The sequence below is a fragment of the Anolis sagrei genome, chromosome 1, assembly GCF_037176765.1.
Source record: "Anolis sagrei isolate rAnoSag1 chromosome 1, rAnoSag1.mat, whole genome shotgun sequence".
NCBI classification, from domain to species: Eukaryota; Metazoa; Chordata; class Lepidosauria; order Squamata; family Dactyloidae; genus Anolis; species Anolis sagrei.
Window position 1 is genome coordinate 234,520,243 of NC_090021.1, and position 19,964 is coordinate 234,540,206.

The 19,964-nt window shown below is 38.8% G+C and overlaps 1 protein-coding gene across 1 annotated transcript; it reads right to left on the reverse strand.

Moving 5' to 3' along the window:
• Positions 1–18,589, reverse strand: LPXN (leupaxin). Its single transcript, XM_060771577.2, has 9 exons — positions 18,236–18,589; positions 13,737–13,906; positions 13,118–13,173; positions 9,657–9,759; positions 7,769–7,930; positions 7,106–7,279; positions 6,843–6,924; positions 3,404–3,552; positions 1–2,132 (listed from the first exon to the last, which is right to left on the reverse strand). The coding sequence occupies exons 1-9, from the start codon at positions 18,246–18,248 to the stop codon at positions 1,866–1,868; spliced, it is 1,176 nt and encodes a 391-aa protein (XP_060627560.1). The 5' UTR covers positions 18,249–18,589; the 3' UTR covers positions 1–1,865.
• Positions 18,590–19,964: the final 1,375 nt, after the last annotated feature.

Genomic DNA, 19,964 nt, shown 5'->3' on the forward strand with positions numbered 1-19,964 from the left:
GAAAGGAAAACAAAGAAACAGGTTTTATTTATATAGAAAATATATCAGCTTGGCAAAAAGAGAAGAGGCAAGGTTGTCTGTGGCCATGTGCAAGATATATGGCAAAGTCCACCATCATGTTTTTGTTTTACTTTGTCACCCCCAACCTTAAATGTTGTTACCATAGGAACATTGAGATTAATATATTTAAAAAAACAAGCTTTTGACAAGGAAGACAAATTTGCCCATGGCAGCTAACAATTAAATAAAACGTTAATTCTACTGGCTGAGGGGCCATATATCTGGAAGAAGCCACTAACAGAACAGCCATATTGCACAGCCATAAAATACAAGATAGCAGAACTGCCACAGATACCATGAAGGAACTCTCAGCTGGTGGAGGTATTTTCCCATTGAGGAAATGCTTGGACTTCATTGCATGGAGCTTTGGAAGCCAGGGTCAACAGGGGAAATGGTGGGGCAGCGTCCAGCTTTGTCCCTTTACCCTGATTGGTTGTGGGCTGCCATCCCATGATGTTTCCCTGCTGTCCCCAGCTTCCTCCTGTGCTGTCCCCGGCTTCTTCAATGAGGAGACAAGTAGTCACCCATCTCCTCAGGGCTCTCTCTTAGTGTGCTGCTGGCACACTGCTGGAATGGAGCCCAACAGAGCCCCGCTGGAAGTGGCTCTGCATCATATGATGTGCTCTGGCAAACATCATCCCTGCAGCACGCTAGAATGGGCAAAATCCCCCATATGATGAGGCGGAGAATGGCCAAAACAAAGTGAAAAGCAAGCATGGTATGAGCAACAAAGGCAAAGAGTGCACATACCATATTTACTATTGTGATGTAAGCTACATCACAAGTACAAGATTGAACCAGAAGTTATTTTGTCTATTAACTTCAAGGCACATGTAGTGGTCCTTTGCGTCAACTGTGTTGCTATAGAGCAGTGGTTCTCAACCTGTGGGTCCCCAGATGTTTTGGTCTTCAACTCCCAGAAATCCTAACAACTGGTAAACTGGTTGGGATTTCTGGGAGTTGTAGATCAAAACACCTGGGGACCCACAGTTTTACAACCACTGCTATAGAGTTAGCCTTCTCTAAAAATAATACTCCAAGGCACACAGGAGCTGAAGATACCAAACATCTTTATGGCCAGTTCATGTCACCTTCCAGTTTCCTGTCCCGTTTGTCCCCATCTCCCCTTTTGTCCATATGCTATGTGCCCGTACTGGGAATGTCATAATTGCATAACATATGTAATTATGATATCACAGTGTCTGATCACCTTTTCCCGCTGCAACTAGAAAAACTGCTGCACATGATGTATTGCTTTGCCAAGCTATCATTCTATGCACATTTACCTGAACATAAACCCTAGTAGATTTACGACTTAGTAGACATGTATACATTTTGCTGTATCCACTTATGCTATTACTCATTTTCAATGAATACATAGATATGAATAAAGATTGAAACTGAAATTTAGATCTAAATATATAGAGAGACCAGTTGTGCAGAAAAGCAAAATCATAAACTGGTGTTACCTGATTGACTAGAGAAATTATAGACATCAAATAACCTATGGTTATTTACTCAACTGCAATAATGGACCAGATCCTCAACCAATTTGAGCTGTTTGAAAGGCACCACAAGAGGGTTATTACCTAACACTTAATGAGCTGGATGCATTGAAGCAGATTGGTATATTAGTGGAAATTGTGGTTACAACAATATTTTATTTGCATTCCTTGCAGTTTAATCCAATATATCTTTAATTAGGAGTAAACCCCATTAAATTCAATAGGATTTTATCCCACTTTCTTTAGAGAAAGTTGGGGAGGGGAGGCTTGAGAAAATATTGAGTTGCTCAAATTGCCCAGTTAAGCAAAAAGTTTGTTAAAACAAGGATTACAGTAGGTTTTGCCATTCTGCTCCTGGAAGATGCCATTGTGCAATTGGGTAAGGCAGAAAGCACAGACAAAGTGCTCTGGGTGGAACTTATACCCCATGGCACTAACACAACGGCCAACAATGGGCTTCCCACAACCGTGGCACACAGTTCCCTGGTGATGGTGGAAGTGAAGCTCACAGTATGGACGACCATTTAATTCAAAGAAGGAGCCATTCTCAAAACTGCAGAAACAGTCCTGAAAAGAGAGGAAGCTTTGTTAGAACTGCAACTAGAATGCCTCAGAGAAAGCAACAGTAATTGAGTCAGGATAGATGTCCAAAAGGGAAAAACACTTTGGATCTTTTTGGTTTATCTGCACTGAATTGCATTACATGAGTCTACACTGAGCATATAATGCAGTTTCAAACTGCATTATGTGTCAGTGTAGATGGGGCCTCTCTCACAGGGGTTACTTGGCAAAATGTACTCAAAGTATAGCTAAACTTTGAGGCAAATATCAAACCAAATCAAATCATTTATTTCGGTCATAGACCAGCACAGATGAGGCAAATATGAATTTTCTGCCAAACTATTTAGAATGGTTTCTAATGACCTCATCACATGGAGCATTTCCTCCCTTGTAAGACACTTCATCTCCATTTCAAGGACAATGAGGCATGGAGCCCATCAGATGATGTTTGCCTACTTCTGGCTGTCATCCATTGCCCTTCATCCTTGAAATGGAGAGAAGCATGCCGAAAGGAGGGAGCTCAAAACATGAGTAAGTAATTGTGTTCTGAGCCCCTGACGTGAGGCAGAACCGTTGCTAATGCCAAAAAAACAACAACAAAAAACATATGTGTGGGATCTGACAGATTCATCCGTGTTGAATTGTTTCAATGACGTGGAGGAATGGGAGTTCCTCACCACTTCGCCGTCACTGCATTTTCTCCTTAATAGTAATTTAGGCTTGAAGTTGTGCTTTTCTTAGCTTTTTAACATAACACTGATCTAATGGAGGGAAGGAAAGCCTAGCAGGAGGGGATCATGGCAAAGTGGTTTATAATTACCTTGGTCTAATGAAGGGAGCACAGGCTTGCAAAAGGGGATCATTGCAAAGGAGCTATAATTACACTGGTTCCTCCCTCCTTGTCTTTCTCCCTCATTCCCTTCCTTCCTTCCTTACCCCCTTTCTTTCTTTTCTATCTTCTTCCTTCCTTCCCTCCCTACCCCTTTCCTCCCTCCCTTCCATCCAACCATCCATGGAAGTTCTCTAAATTAAGGAAATTTAGGGGTTCTCTAAATTAAGGAAAAATGGAATATGAAGAGGGAGGATTGTTCTAATATGGGCAACAATGGGGGGAAAACTAAAGAGGGAAACACATGTGATGGGAAGACAGAACTTGAAATAGGATGATTTGGGATCGAAAAGTACAATTCCCTTTGCTAGTACACACTTCTCAAAGTCCATGTGATGAGGTCCTAACTGCAACAAGTTCTAATTCTATCAAGAACAAGCTTACTTACTCCGCACACAAAACACTCTGGGTGCCAGACAGCATTCAGAGCTGACAAATACTGGTCCATGACAGGCCGATCACAACCTCTACACTTGGGAGAGAAAAGGGTCAGGAAGTCTTTTTGGCAGTATGGTTTCCCATTCTTCTCATGGAAACCTGCAGAGGGAGGCACAGGAAGACAAACATGGACCTTTTTTTACAGCAGGGAACTGTTTATCCAGCATCAAAGATGGAAGAAGATGGAAGAAAAGGAACCTTCGTTTTGCTATGAGCATTTTGCTGACCTTCCTGGGTTGATTTCAGAGAAGTAGCCATGCTAATCTCTTATAGTATAAAAAGGAGGGAGAAACTGGTTTTCATTTTAGCATGAACACCCACTTGATGCTAAGAAAGCAGGGGTGCCCGGTTTAAAATGCTAGTCTGATAAAGCCCTCAGGACTGCATCTGAAGATGTGGGTTTATATCCATGAAAGCTCATGCTACAACAAAAAGGAGTTTGTCTTAAAGGTGCTGACACATTTTTAAATCTCTCTCCCAAGTACATCCCAAAACACCGAAACAACATTCTTGAGTGTTTTTAGCATAGATCGCAGGATTTTTACTGGACATTTGGTCTTTTACTGTGGTTTTAGCTTTGAATGGGGTTTTAATCAGTTTTTATGGATTTTAACTCTGAATTTTTAGTACTATTAATATTTAATTCTGTTTTAATGTTTGTAGATTTGTAGGTTTTAAATTGTATTGAAATGTTTCTTAATGTAAGCTGCTTTGGGTTTCTTTTGAGGAGAGAAAAGGCAGGGTATTAATACTACTACTACTACTACTAATAATAATAATAATAATAATAATAATGTATTTCCTTAGAAATGTGAAGTCCTTGTGGTCGTGATCTTTACAGCTGATCTCTCTGACTTGGTTTCAAATATATCTTCCTTTACTAAAGTACAAAATAGCAAAATTAGCTCCTCATACCCTTCAAAACAAAATATAACTACATGAGCATACCTTTTCTTTCTGATAGTTCATTATTAAAATATTGACTATAAAATTACCTTCAAACTACTTATCAAGAGTACATGAAACAAACATGAACTTCATGTTTAGACTTGGTCCCATCTCCAAGATATCTCATTATGTATATGCAAGTATTCCAAAATCTGAAAAACGGTAAAATCTTGTCTCAAGCATTTTAGATAAGGGTTACTCAATCTGTCGTTGTGGCCAATGGTAATGAAGATAGGAGGATTCTGGAAAGCACTGTCAGAAAAGAAACTTTAACAAGCTCTACAGCAGACAATCATAGTGTTCATGTGGTTAGGCACTTGGCTACAAAAGTGCTTACTGCTTCAGATAATAATCTGGTTCAGCCACAGGCAGGTCACTACATGGGCAGGTCATTGCAGGGTCACAGTGTGCCTTGCTAAATTCTTGTGGCCATAGTTCCTCTTAAATGTTTACAGCCCAAAAGGAACGGATCTGTGATTGCACAAAGCAGTTATTGTACCAGAACTGGAGCCATCACACCCTGGATGAAGAAATGGCTCCTAGGGAAGCCACATTTCTGAGTTACTTTGAACAGTGTGAAGCAATAACAGTGGAAAGTTGTTCTTAGTGATGAAGACAGAGAAGAGTTGCCAGGAGCTGGCAGAGGAAACCGGTGCACTTATGAGACCTGGAGGAGAGGCAGACTTCACCCACAAAACTTTCTGTACTTCATAATTAATAGTTTGGGGAGTGCAATGCTAAGTGCTCCACAGTCCACTGGGTTCCAATTACTGGAGTAGGACCCTGGGGAGTACATTAGTGCTACTCTGTGATCAATGTCCCATAGTGAGTAGGACTGTATTTATGCTTTTCTCAGGGTCATTTGCAAATAATTAGTGTACATAACATACAGTCTAGTTAGCAAATAAATTAAAACATTTCCATCCTCTCCAACTCCAACCTTCCCACAACATATTCTGCATGTCCTTATTCCTTAGGAGCCTTTGGTACAAAAGTTGGAGTCATGCAGCCCTCCAGATATTGCTCGAATGTAAACTGCATTGTCCCTCACTATTGGCTATGCTGACTAGAGCTCCAGGGAATTTCAGTCAAATAACATCTGAAGGGATATGAAAACTAAGTTAAACTTCACTGATATCAATGGATCTAGCCTAGGGATGGATAAAGCACCACACATGGGAGATGTCCATTCCTCAAGACTTCCCCACAAACGTGCTCATTTTCATCAAATATTTTCAAAAGCCATATCTTAATTTTGTCATTTAATTTAAGTTATAGCATGTTACCATGCCATTGTATATAATGAGACTTGAGCATCCACATCTTTTGATGCCCACGAGGAGTCCTAAAGCCAAACCCCAGCAGATACCAAGGGCCCACCATACTTTCTGGAGCTGAAAGATATTTGTGCATGATTTTCCCCCATCTTACCCCCACAATTTTATCATACCAATTCTATGAAGTCAGTCAACTGGGATGTTTTGACCACGTGAGCTTTATGCAGAAAGTTGGATATGTGTGAATTTGATATAAAATGTATCCTGAGCAGAAAGGTATAACTGCGAGTCTGAGAAAAAGCTGTAATTCTGAGCAGCATCTGGATGATTTTACATTAATTATAATATTTATAATCATGTTGCATGTACACAAACAATATTATAGTTACTTATTTAGGTTTTTTTTTAAGGAAATAGACTGGACTTACTTCAGAGAAACATACATGGCTGATAGTAGGATTTATGCTTGATTGCACCTGGTTATGTATTTTTCTCTGCAGAGTCAAAACTTTGTTGAATCCTCTGTATTTCACATTGACACTGGGGGCTTGTGTTAAGTCAACGGCCACATATGAATGTGTTTGAGAGTTTATTTTTAAAATAAAACAAATGAATGTATTCTAGGGGTAATAATATGTCACAGATATCCTTGGATCATTGTATTTCCTCAATATATTGTCACGTAAATGAAACACTCCCATCCCTCCTCCCAAATACCCATTTACTGTATTCTGTACTCCATATCCAACATTATTTGCTCTATATCCAGTAGAGTCAGTTGCGGATGAAACAGCTTCCACCATTAGATTGTCTTTGTACAATCTCATGTGAGCCTCCTATAGCCATTTGTTGAGTAGCAAAGAGAATGGCAGAGGAGAGATAAATGGAAGGAAATCCCATAGCTGGGCGCTAGCAGGATGTCAAGATAGGAAAGTATTAATACAATGTCAAGCAGCTCTGTGATGGCATGGGATGGCACTGGGCTCATGAAACAGGATTTGTTTAATTGTTTCCTTGATCTGCCTTATTTCAAAAGTTGCAGTCCTAAGCTTATTTATCCAAAAAACTGAAATTCTAAGAGTTGAACCCAAAACATGTTTCCACACCCTAGAAAATTATATGACCATGTGCTGTATAAAATAGAACTGGAAGAGGAAGACGTACCTGCATTGCCAAACACTTTCCCACAGTGGGCACAAAAGAAATGCTCAGGATGCCAGGTCCGATCCATGGCTGTGAGGACTTTCTGCAACAAAAAGAGCATATTAGATGCTAGCAACTTCTAATTTTTAGTAGGATAAAGATAGAGAAGCAAGAAGAGCAGGGAGGAGAGAGAGGGAGGACGGACTCCTTACTTGTCCCCATTCTGAACCAGAAACGTTCCCATTGAGAAACAACAGCTGGATGGCAGGGCTGATAGTACCTACCTCTTGGATGGGTGCAGAACAGTAAGCACAGCGAGGGGAGAAGAGCTGATGGTAGTCTTCTTGGCAGTAGGCCTTGCCTTCTCGTTCATAGAAAGGACTGGAGCCCACTTCTTTTCCACAGTGGTCACAGAGGAAATGTTCCGGGTGCCATGTCTTTCCCAGTGCTGTAATTACCTAAAAACCAGAAATCCCAGCAATAACCCTGCAGAAGGTGTGGTTCAGAGGCTTGCTTTCTCATCCAGTAGAAAACCCACCACAGATGCAGTCTCAAAGGAGCCATGTTTTTAGGAAGACTAGAAGCTACTTTGTACTAAGCTAGACATCTAACTTTACCATCTAGACTGTCTATCATTTCAGGCAGGATTCTTTCTTGCACCCAGCTCGTGATTCCTGATGGTGTCCCATCCAAATACTAACCATGCCCAACTCTTTTGGCTTCCAAAATCACATGAGATCACATTTGTTCTAAGTTGTATGGCAACACATATTATAACAAGAGCTCCTAGTTGCTCAGTAAGTAGCAGTGGCTCTCTGGGTTGAGAAGTCAGGACCATATGTGACAGACATAGCAAAGGTAAGCTACAAGAAAAAAAGTTTGCTAGCTGCCTCTCTGGTAGGACAGGGAGACAGCTGTCTGGCTTCATGATCTACTCGTTCTCTCACCTTTCCAGCAATGGGCTTGTGACAAGAAGCACAGTGGCCTTTGGGTACAGTGGCAATACCAAGGTCCTGCAAATCATGTGTCAGGCCCTTCAGCATACTATCAAGATTATCTGTGGTTTTCTGCTCTGCTGAAGATGGCTGTCCAAAATCTTCTTCTGAAAGCTACAAAAAAGCAAAAGTCCCCCCCCCCCCCCCCCAAGAATTGTCAGTATTCTATACTGAATGCACACATTCCTATAAATCTAATTCTTGGTCTTTCACATTAAGAATTCAGTCATTTATACTCAGAAGACAAAATGCACCACACTAATAAATGAACCATGTCCTTTTCTAGCTGGAACAGGAAAGCTATTGCACATCCCTCATCATCAAGCTTCTTGTGTTTAAATATAAACAATTTTTCTCCCTATTTAACACTTTATTTTACCTTTCCTTTGAAAGACCCATTTTCACTGTTTTTGGGAGCACTTATATTACACTATCCCCTAGCCTTCACAGATTAGTTTATGTCTCTTTTATTTATTTTAAAAGAAATTATACCCATTTTCTCATAAAAGTTCAAATAGCTTATTTATGATAAAATAATAATAATAATAATAATAATATAAAATAAAATAAAAATAATAACATACTTCACAATTTAATCAAAAATGTCCAAAGGTGTAATTGATGTTATACAATGCAAAACAAATATTTTCCCCAAATCTCCTGCTTATCAGAGCCACCAGTTAGTTGTTTGGGGCCATTCCATTTGAAAACTGCTTCTCTTGTACTCAGAAAGTTAGTGGGATGGCATTATTATACATTCTTTTGCACCATCCTTGTATTACCTTTTGTTTTCTTGCAATAAACAATAACAATATGATTCTTTGATTCTAACATCATTCATACTGTCTTGTTTGCTCTATCTTTTCCTTCATTATTGGTATTTTTTTCAAAAAAGAAAGAAAGAAAAACCAGGAAGCCTAATTGTGTAGTTGTTCAGTTATGTAAGCCATCCACACTCCATAACTAGACTGGGAAGAAGGTCATCTACCACAACGCTTCCAAAAGCATTTTTTCTTATGTTTTTTTCTTGTAAACTCACATTGGTCTCATTTTTTTTGTATATGTTCTCTTTGAATTTTTCCTGAACCATGTGTTTTCTCTAGACATTAATCCTTACAAAGTATTTCCAAAATAGTCTCTATGTGTTGGCTACCTCTTTCTACCCATGAACACAAATCAATTATTCAAAATATAAAATATATAATATGAGTTCATTTTTTCCCTATGTATGAAGACTTTTGAGACACCCTGTATTGCACTACTCCCTCTTTTAAAAATATTTTAAAGTAATGGTGAATAGAGAATAAATGTGCAATGGTTCTCTTGAGAATGCCTAAGAATCTGGGTGTCCCTTCAGCCCAACCCAGGAGGCAGTCTGGGGTTTCCTGACAGAATCCAAGGAGGCAGCGATGAAACCACACTTACATCATATGCACTATGCCCCCTTATTGCAATGAAGTAGAATGAGTCACGTACACCTCAAATGATTACTAAACCAAAGCAGGATATGGGGCCATTAACAGATTACGTCAAATGGGGGGGGGGGGATCACTTCTCCAAAACCTCTTTCATCTCACCCTCTAAATTTACCCTAAATTCTGCCCATACTACATTTGAAGCATGCAAGTTCAGTAGACACTGACAGGGCACTTCTGTCCCTAATTATGGAAAGTCATCCTACTGTGCCACTTTAGACTTTAGGATGGACTTTCCCAAACTATTGTCCTTCAGAGGTTTTGGAACAGATTCCTAATCACTGGTCATATTGCTTAGAGCAGATGTTCACTGCATTTGGTCAGCACCAGGTTAAGGAAGACTGGCAAAAGTATCCACACATCACCTTAGACTGAAGTGTCCCCAGGGAAGCCAAAAGGTCATCTAGCTGCTGAGCAGTTGAGGTGGACGAAGCTAAAGAGTACACCGGCTGTGGAGGGGGGACCTTGCTGTACAAGAGACAAAGATGCATTTATGAGTGAAGAAAAGGAAATTTTATTTTATAACATTTGTAATTTCTCACCTCCCACTGTGCAGGTCCCCAGAATCCCTGCAACCAATTTGGCAGGAGAGATTCTAAGAGTTGTAGTCTCTTAGAAAATACATTTTCTCAATCTGGTCAGGAATCTATTGATGACGTACGCATGTATAAGTTGCACAACATATGCAGACTGAATGTTTGGGACAATGTGAAATGTCACATCCAACAAGTGGCCATGGGAGTGGATTTCTGGGTATTGAACCATTGTATGTATCCATAGTAGTGTGTCGGTACTCACTGGTGTACTGTCCCTGTCCATTGCACATTCTACATTTAGTGACAGTGCTATGCATAATCATTTCTCACTAGGGCCGGGCTTTAGCACAGCTGGTTAATCACCAGCAGCAATAGACCTTACCCGTCGAAAGGTTGCCAATTTGAAGCCCGGGTTGGGGTGAGCACCCAACCTTCACCCCAGCTTACTATCCACCTAAGCAGTTCAAAAAAAAAAGTTGTGAGCTGTGAGTAGAGAAATTAGGCACTGCTTAAGTGGGGAGGTATTTTACGGCACCATAAAGAAAATACTGGAAAACTGCTGGCGATCAAAGGAAGGAGGAAGTCTGTGATCAAGGCTCTTTGTCATAGAGAATGGAGTGACAACACCCCCTGTGGCCAGAACCAAGCACAACCTCCAGGATGCCAAAGTTGGGGTTGGTGGGGGGGGGGGATGCTGGCATAAATACCTCTATCTGTCCAGTCTGTTTAACGGCATTGAAAGTTTGCCATGTATGTGTTCTGTGATCCGCCCTGAATACCCTTCAGGGTGAGAAGGGTGGAATATAAATACTGTAAATAAATAAATATTTGTGCTACAGTGGCGTTCAATATGAGAGCTGCATAGTGCTAGCATAGCATGGCTCTGCTGGTGGATCTTTACACTAAACTGAGATGAAGTTGCATATCAGTAAACGTACCTGAAACTAAAGTCTTAAAAACAAGCCAACATCTCACTATCTCTATTCTGGGACTAAATTCAAAGACATCAGCATGTTGGTCTGCAACAGCCTGTGAAGGAATCTTGTAGCAGTTCTGAGACTGAGTGAAAGAAGTTGGTAGCATAACCTTTTGTAGGTCTGAGTCCACAAAAGTTTATGCTACCAATTTCATTATCTCAGTTTATCTCAAAGGTGCTCATGAAAGATGCCAAGCTATTCTGTGACTGGTGTGTTGTTTCGGTGCCACTGCGTCTTATAAGTCATATGAAAATTTTGCCTGCCTAACCTTTTACCCTAATTCTCTCCATTCAACATGGAGAGTGTCAGTGTGGAAGCCACATTCATTCTGCGAAATTTTGAATAAATGGCACAGAACATAAACTTAAAAAATACATCTGAGAAACTGGCAGAATGGGAAGCTACACTTAAGAAGCACCAAAAGATTCCAGGAATGTTATCAAAGAAGTGTAAATCTAGTCCTTTCGCACTCTCTTAGTTGAATTCATTCATGTCAAACAAGAATAATAAGCAAGTTGTCTGCCTCCAGGTATTGTTACAACGCTCATCAATCTTAGCCAGCAGAGTCAATGCTGGAAGGATATTTGGAGCTGTTGTCCAACAACATCTGGAGAACCATTGTTGCTTGCCTAAAATCAGGATAAGAGCATTATCTAGTAAAATGTTGTATTTATATAAGCTTCTTTTATGGGAAACAATAATTGGGTTCCTTTTAAAAATATTTTTACATCCTTGAAGAATCCAGAAATTACCATATATGTTGAATCACTCAGAGGTTCTTGGAAATGGATTGAATAATTTCCAGCTCAGTGAAATGACTGACTCAGTAAAATTAAAGTTATGAGTATGCAAATATGTTCCTTCTGTTTGAAATATTAATACTATTATGAAAAATCATGCCATGCTTAAATGAATCAATCTGCCCATACAAATGTTCAGGAGCTAAAAAATAGCTGATCTCACAGAATTCCTGGTATTTAAACCAATAGCTGTGGAACAAAGATGATCAAAGAAAAACATGAATTGAGAGTTTCACTAGAGGAAAACCCACAATGTTACTGAGAAGGGCTTTCCTCTAATGGCATGGGATGTATGATTGTGATCTCTGCGAATAACCGATATGCCCAATTGACCCAGATAAAATCAGGCCATCTGGATCAGACTACACTAGGTTAGCAGCTAAATTTAGAAGCATATCCACCACTAGATAATAATGATGATGAATAATGTGCAGGTATTATTTTTTGCCTTTTATTATAATAAAACGGTTTGTTTAATTGGAAGCAGCCATGAACTTGCCTTACATGATACTGAATTATCTGTAGGGGTAAAATGTGTCAAAGTATTTCTTAACATGACACATCTTGCTCTTATGTTTCATATTTCTGATTCAATAGCTACTATACTTATAAAGCATAACTATTTTTAGATTATCAGTAGAATCAACTGCTTATGTAAGATAACAAGAGTGAAGCTTCTAAAACTCCCTATGACACAAAATGGAGTACAAAACCATATATAACTGGCTTTTTGATCTGGAAAAGGGAAATTAGCTGCAATCCAAGACACAACAAACTGTAATTGTGGGGAGAAGAACTACAAGTTGAGATCTGGTTACCCTTCATTAGCAGCATTTTTGGACCTCTTTCTGCATCACAAGCAAAACATTTCGGTTGTGTATCCATGAATGGCAAGTGGCTGGAACAGATGATTCTCGTAGTACCTTCCAACTCTATGAGTCAATAGTGCCACATTAACTGTCATGGCTACATTTTATGGAATTCTGGGATTTTTATTTTGAGGAATCACTAGAGCACCTTGGCAGAGAATTCTGAATAACCCATGAAACTGCATATTTAAGGATACAATTTAGCCATGGCAGCTAAAATACCATCAAAGTGCTACAATTATGCAGTGCAAAAAAATCCCAAAGCCATACTGTTCTCTCTATTTAAAAAGTTATGTAGGAGTCTAACTTTTGAATGCATTTGAAGAAGGAATTATGATACCACTGGCTGGAGATAAGTCTGACTTTCAAACATATCTCCATGTGAATTAAGTGAATTTGGCTGCAATTATATAAACATTTATCTGGGATGCCCTGAATGGGACTTATTTTTGAATACTAGTCTGTATGACTATACTGATTGCACTGACATCTATAATAACTTTTGAGGTAATGATAAATACAGTTCAATTATTTTAAAATGTATTTGAGAACCACCATTTTTATCATTATTCATGGAGAAAACATGTAGCAGGAGGGGCCAGCATAACCTGAAAGCTGGCCTACCTGCTTGCTGCTGCATTTACCTGTAAATATTATCCACATCTTCCTCTCTACGTTGAATCCCACGTCCTGATAGTACCTGGAAATAATAGAGCAGATTTTCAAAGAGAACACTGCCTCCTCCAAAAGCTATCCAAACACTAATCATCTTACGCAGAGGGAATAAATGCTTGGTTCTTATTTCTGAAATTAAAAGAAATGAATATTTGTTGGCCTTCAAAGATCATCTGCAATGATTTAACTAGCTTTTTATTAATGCTTAGATTATAGGCCATTCACATACAAAATAAATACAATATAAAATAAGGCAGTCCCTGACTTACAAACATCTGACATACATGTTATAATGTGGAAAATGTGTCTCCACTGAAGCTTTATCCCCAATCCTTGTTCCCACAACAAACCACATTTTTCAAAATCCAATTATCACAGGGATAGAAAGTGAGGTGAAATCTTCTGAACAGGGGCACAGACAGCAAAACAAACACCACCATTTTGTGTTTCCTGAGTTTTAATGTAAATATTACAAACCAGATATCCGAGCCGATGTGCCAAGGACTGGAATGAATGTTCTCATAGGGACAACCTAATGCACATTGGAAAGCCCCCACTTTTCCATAACAGGCAACTTTTTCAGTTTACCTTTGGGGCTTCAGGAATCTGCTTCTTTTGTTGAGCAGCATTAGTCGCTCCTGGTACTGTTGCTGGTTTCTCTTTTTTGTCACGTTCCAGAAGAATGCAAACTTTTGCTGGTTCTGTATCACTCACATTCAGACTCAATGAAGTGTTCTCCAGTTCTGCCAACAAAGCATCTGGGGGGAAAAGTTGGATATTTTTCTTCTTTTTCTTGTGCTTTTGTTTCCTTTATGGCCTTTGATATCGCCCACCTTTGACAATGCTTTGTGAACTAGAAGGGTTTGCGCTCTCTCTCTCTCCATACACACACACATCACACACATGCACACACAATGACTTATGCAGATATAAGATGCACATACATATATACATCACACACGCGCACACAATGACACATGTGTGTGTGTGTGTGTGTGTGTGTGTGTGTATGAATGCACTGCCTCTTTACAGTGTCCTTGTACTACTTTTTATAGCCTGTCAACATTACTTTTCAATTGGCAACCCCAATGTGTGCCCATTGGGGATGCAATTCAGAAAATAAATACAATTGTATAACGTGATTTTAAATAGTGTTTAAAAGTTTGATATGTTGGTTTTTAATTATTGTTTTAATATATCTGTTTATTTTACTACATATGTATGTTTACATGGCATCGAATCATTGCCTATATATGTAAGCTACCTTGAGTCCCCTGTGGGGTTGAGAAAGGCGGGATATAAATAGGTAAATATATAAATTGGCTCAAATCTACTTGCTGGGCCATAGAATCCACCTTTTTTCTCAATCTGCCCAGTATAATTTAGTAACGCAGCTTTTGTTCAAAGGGTATCTCATTCTCCTTGCCAATCCTCTGGATAATAAAATTTGCACTATACAAGCCTTAAGTAGTACAATTGTGTCATCAATGGGAGTAAGGGGGAACTGCTGTTAGTTATTAACTGTATTTAGAAATTCTCAGAGAAATGGTAAAAAGGGTCTCAAAATAACACTTAAATTAAAAGGATCCAAAAATCCTAACAGCTTCTAACGGTCTCTCTCTCTGAAGGACACAGTCTTCAGCTAGCTGATAAGGCGCTTGGAACAGCTCCTTTGTTTCCCAGGGTCTTATCACATTCATATATTCTGTTTCTTCGCTCTGAACTACAATTCTGCCTTTTGTGTAAGCCGCACTGAGTCCCCCTCCGGGGGTTGAGAAGGGCGGGGTAAAAGCACCAGTAATAAAAAATAAATAAAATAAATTGACAATAGAAAGCTTGTTAAAACAGCAACAGAATGTAACTCTGTTTACTCATGAATATTTCTGCCTATTTCAAATAATGTGTGATTTTGAAAAGCAAAAATGTAAGCTTTGTATAGTGTGTGCATGTCAGAAAAAGTTTATATCAAGCTGGCACACCCAAGTTGGGTGTGGCAGTTAATTTTTCCCCAGCACCAATTGGAGACTGTCACCACTCTTGGCCAACAGTAAACTTTCTTAAAATTTATTTATTATTTAATGGCATAACAATCCTCTGCTGTCTGTCTGTTTTCTTCACCTGCATCCAAACGAATTTCCCTAACAGGAGGAGTCCTTTAAAAGCCACATCATCATTTCTTCTTCCTCAATTTGGTGTCTGTCACTGCTAGTTTTGTCATGTTTAACTGTCCCTTTTGCCTTTAAAAGATGTGATTATGTTATCATACAGCTTCCACACTCCCAAAAGAAAATGATAAAAATCAGTGATGTTTGAAGGTGTGTCAGAGAATCTGTTACTAAACAGTTTACATTAGTTCCTTATAAATGGTACATTATATTATTTGCTTTTGGAAAGGTATAGTTATGAACTCTGTAAGGCAGAACCTATACCTGCAGATTTGCACTTGGGGTCGGGGGTAGTTCTCTACGAATTTTCTAGGTCTTATAGACAATTCTATGGTATACTTCCCCTCTAAGTTGCAATAGAGTTGTGTTGGAGGAACTAGCAAATTAATAAAGAGGGTATCTCTATGTCCTCCAATGCAACTCTATGCTATGCTGGAACAAAAGTGAGGTAATGTAATGGCATTCTGTTGTTCAGGTTTCATGTAACTGTGTTCTGTCCAGGAATGTATTCCCTGTGGTTACAGGGATCTTACTGTACTTGGTATCTTCCTTATCATATATTCCAGCTTATATGTTAGAATACATCAAGGTGAATATTTTACTTGCATATGGTTCATATGACATTGTTTTTATTGATATTAATTAGTTTCAATAGAAACAAATAAATTCTAAACAAAGTGGACAGCATTCAAGAAAAGGAAGCTAAAAAGAAGGACTATTCATATATACCATATATGCCACCAATTTGTAAAGGAGGCACCCAGTTTGTAAAAGTTTATAAAGGAGTCACCACTTTGTCAGGACTTATTAAATTGATAACACAACTGATAGCTTGTAATATTGATTTGGTCTTTCTTCAATGTGTAGCGTGGCTTAACTTAAAAGTATTTGTAACTTGGCTTTAGAAGAAACTGTAACAATTTATTGAAGTATAGAAGAAGCTTGATGGTTTCAATGTTTCTTAACTCTTAGAGGCACATTTCTTCAGTGGTTACATTGATAACATTTCATAAAACAACTCTTTAAACTACTATTCCTTCCACTAAACAGGTTTCAAACTTATTTTCCTTCAAAATGTGTTTCTTTTTTTAACAGGTTACTTCAGGTACAAGCTTATTCTTTCCTTATGTTATTTCTGTTGCAGTAAAGATTCTTATTAGGGTTTCTCTCACCCTTTTTACTCATACACTAACCACTAATCTATATAAGTCAACTTGACCTATCTAAACCTCACAGGCTAAAAGCCTAAACCCTCCTGATTCTCAACACAGTAGAATCAGCCTTTCCCTGTAGTTCTTAGACTACATACTACCTTTCTGGTTCTAAACACACAACAGATCCAGCCTTCCCTGTAGTTCGCTGACTACAGACTAACTGTCTAAAAATGGCTGGCCTGCCAAGTAGCAGTTGGCTCTGCCCCTTTTTCCATGGCAACTCAGCTCAGAGTGAGCTAAGCTGGCTACCGCCCCCCCCCCCCAATAATGCTAGTTTAAATACGTATCCTTTTAAACACCTATCTATTATTATACATAACTCTAGATTAAAATTCACACTTCACCACATAAACCTAAACAGCTCAACGCTAAACTAAACATATGACACATTACTAAAGCATTAATGCATTATAATAGGCATAACCCACTAAGGAATACATAACAAGACCACAAAACACACAAAAAACCCTCTGCCCCCTCACAAGCTGTAATGAGATGGGGAAAAACAATTAGTAAAGAACATGTTAGTCTATCATTCCAGATTTAACTAAATTCCACTTGCTGACAAAATTAATATATTAACTAATTATAGAATTATGATGACAAGGAAGAGGTGCATGTTTAGTTGTATCCATAGTTGGGGCAGGGGGGGCTGGGGATAGGGTTTTTCTCCCTCTCTTTACTTGTGTTCAAGTCTATCCATATGTAGGACAGGTGGCTACATAGGGAACAGGATCTAGAAGCATGAAAGAGGAAACTGGGCAGAATCAGTCCACCATACTGCATTGTTGTATATATAAGAACAACCCATTGGATTCTTTTCAATAAAGCTCTTGATTCCTGTAGTCTCTCATTGCTCTTTGATAGCAACAGCTGATCTGCAGTAGTCTAGGATGCATCTAGACTGTGGAATTGATTCATCTTTAGCCGCCATGGCTCAACTGTATGAAATCATGGGAGTTGTAGTTTTACAAGGTCTTTAGCCACATCTTCCAAAGAGGTCTAGTGCCCCACAATATTACAAATCCCAGGATTCTATTGTATTGTGTCTTGGTAATTAAAGTGTTGTCAAACTGCATTAATTCTAAGAATACAGAAGTGAATGTGGAAATTCAATGATTTTATCCAGCGTAATCTAGAATTCTGAACCTCTTCTCAATTCAACAGGATGCTTCCCCCCCCCCCCCCCCCCCGCTTTCCAGTTAGAATTTGTTATTTGTAAATAACCCATTTTTGGCACAACTGCTTTCTCTGAATAGTCTTCCTCCATCTCTGATATTACCTTCAATAATATTTGTAAATTATTTTTAAGGAACTGATTAGAACAAGTTACTTTAATTTTCACTTCTAAGGTAATAATTCTTATTTCTCTAATTATGAAAGTTTTTCTGTTCCAATTCAACTTTATTCTTCTTGAACGCAAGCGGCCCAAGTAAGATTGTTGCATTTCCTTTTTTTCTTTTTTATAAACTGTCTGTGAGACAAAAATTTAGCTTTTGTCACAAGGCTGTCAAAGGACTCAAAATCTCTGACAGAGGACATTGCTGCAATAGTTGCTTGATTTCTTCACCTCCGTAATTCTCCTCGTTCCCTCCCATGAAAGACAATTTAAGTAAAATGCAATATCCTTGACTATTCTGCATTGAGATTAAAAATCCCATTCCTTTAGTCTTTGCTCTTTGGCCGTTGAGGAGAAAGAGCTACTTACCTAAGTCGTCCATTTCTTATTTGCACAGAAGTTGTCTGACTAACCAGCTTGAGGGTCCCCTCAAAATGACATGCCTCCCAAGCCGTAGAACCAAGGCGGAAATGAACAAGATGGTGAATGCGTGGAGCAGTGGTTTCTACAGAATTCTTTAGTTCCTCTCTCTACCAGGACTTCCCCTCTTTCAAAGCTGAGCACTTTTCTCCCCCTCCTAATGAGTCACATTTTGAAAAGCTAAAAAATGCATTTAAATGGTTGAACAGGAAGTGGTAGCAATCTGATTGTTTCAGATATGTGCAAATCCAACGTGACAGTTGGGTTATCTTTCTTGTCGATAAAGAACTTATCCTGCTGTATCAAGTAATGGCATTTTATGAACAGAGGTTAAAGCACTCTTTGATTTTCTTTCCTGCTGGGATGATGACTGACTGAGGAGGAGGTTGTTGCTTGATAGATGCTAAAAACTTAAATGTCAGTTTTATACACACATTCACAAAGCTTGGAAGTTACTGTTTTAGTTCTGCAGCCTGAATGCACTTTTCTCTAAAGTTTATAATATCTCTTTATATTTGTGATGGGAATTATCCATTCCTCGAAAGCCTCAGCAAGGTTGGCCCTATCATCACACAATTACAGAAGGTGGAAGGGGGAAGAAGTGTATCCAGTGGCTGCAATGTTTATTTATAGTTGGCTTGGACTAGAAGCTGTCTTGCTCTTGGGGCTTTACCACACAATTTTATCAAATTACAATTACAGCAGGACAGCAGCAGAACTTATCAGGTAAGTTGTCATCTTCTGTTGTTCTCAGGGGTGAAGTGAAAAAGTTAAAAGGTGTTTATTTTATTTTATGCTCAAATGGCAAACTGGACATGTGCTGTGCTATGACTGGTTTTTTACTTTCTACTAAGCACAAAAAACAACAACACATGAAACAAGAATTTCAAAGTACTGGACTTTAGAGTGCCCTTCCTACTTGCCAATACTGTGCTATACTAGGGCAGACTGGGCCCATAACCCAATGTCAAGCCAATGTTAGTGCTTCAACAATTTTGTCTGAGTAGTAGAATGTGGAAGCGTATGAGCACATATCTGATTTGGAGACTGGAACATTGTCAACAGAGTCAGGGAAGGAAACTTAAGGCCCCTTCCACACAGCTGAATAAAATCCCACATCTTCTGCTTTGAACTGGAATATATAGCAATGTGGACTCAGATAACCCAGTTCAAAGCAGATATTGTAGGAATTTCTGCCTTGATATTCTGGGTTACATGGATGTGTAAGGGCCCTAGGAAATAAGGAGGAATCTAATCACAACTCTACATGAAATTGGTAGAAAAATATTATGAAACAATATTATGAAGTGAGTTAGGCTTAGAGGAAGCATAAAAATAGTTAAACTAACAATCACAACATTAATTGTACAGGTGAAAATCCAGATTGTAAAGAACTCAAAAAGGATCTCTCCAAAGGCAAAAGAAATGTCAAGTGATTCAGATTCAACAGGTGTCCGAATGCTGTCTTTCCATCAGAATGAAGTAGAAAAGAGAACCAGAGACTTTTCCATTACATTGACTCTGAGGCCCCATCTACACTGCCAGATAATGCTGTTTGAACTGGATTTTAATGGCCAGTATAGAATTGTATAGATTTCACTGCACTGAGCTAGATTATATGAGCCTACACTGCTATATAATCCAGTTCGATGCAGTCAACCTACATTATGAAACTGGA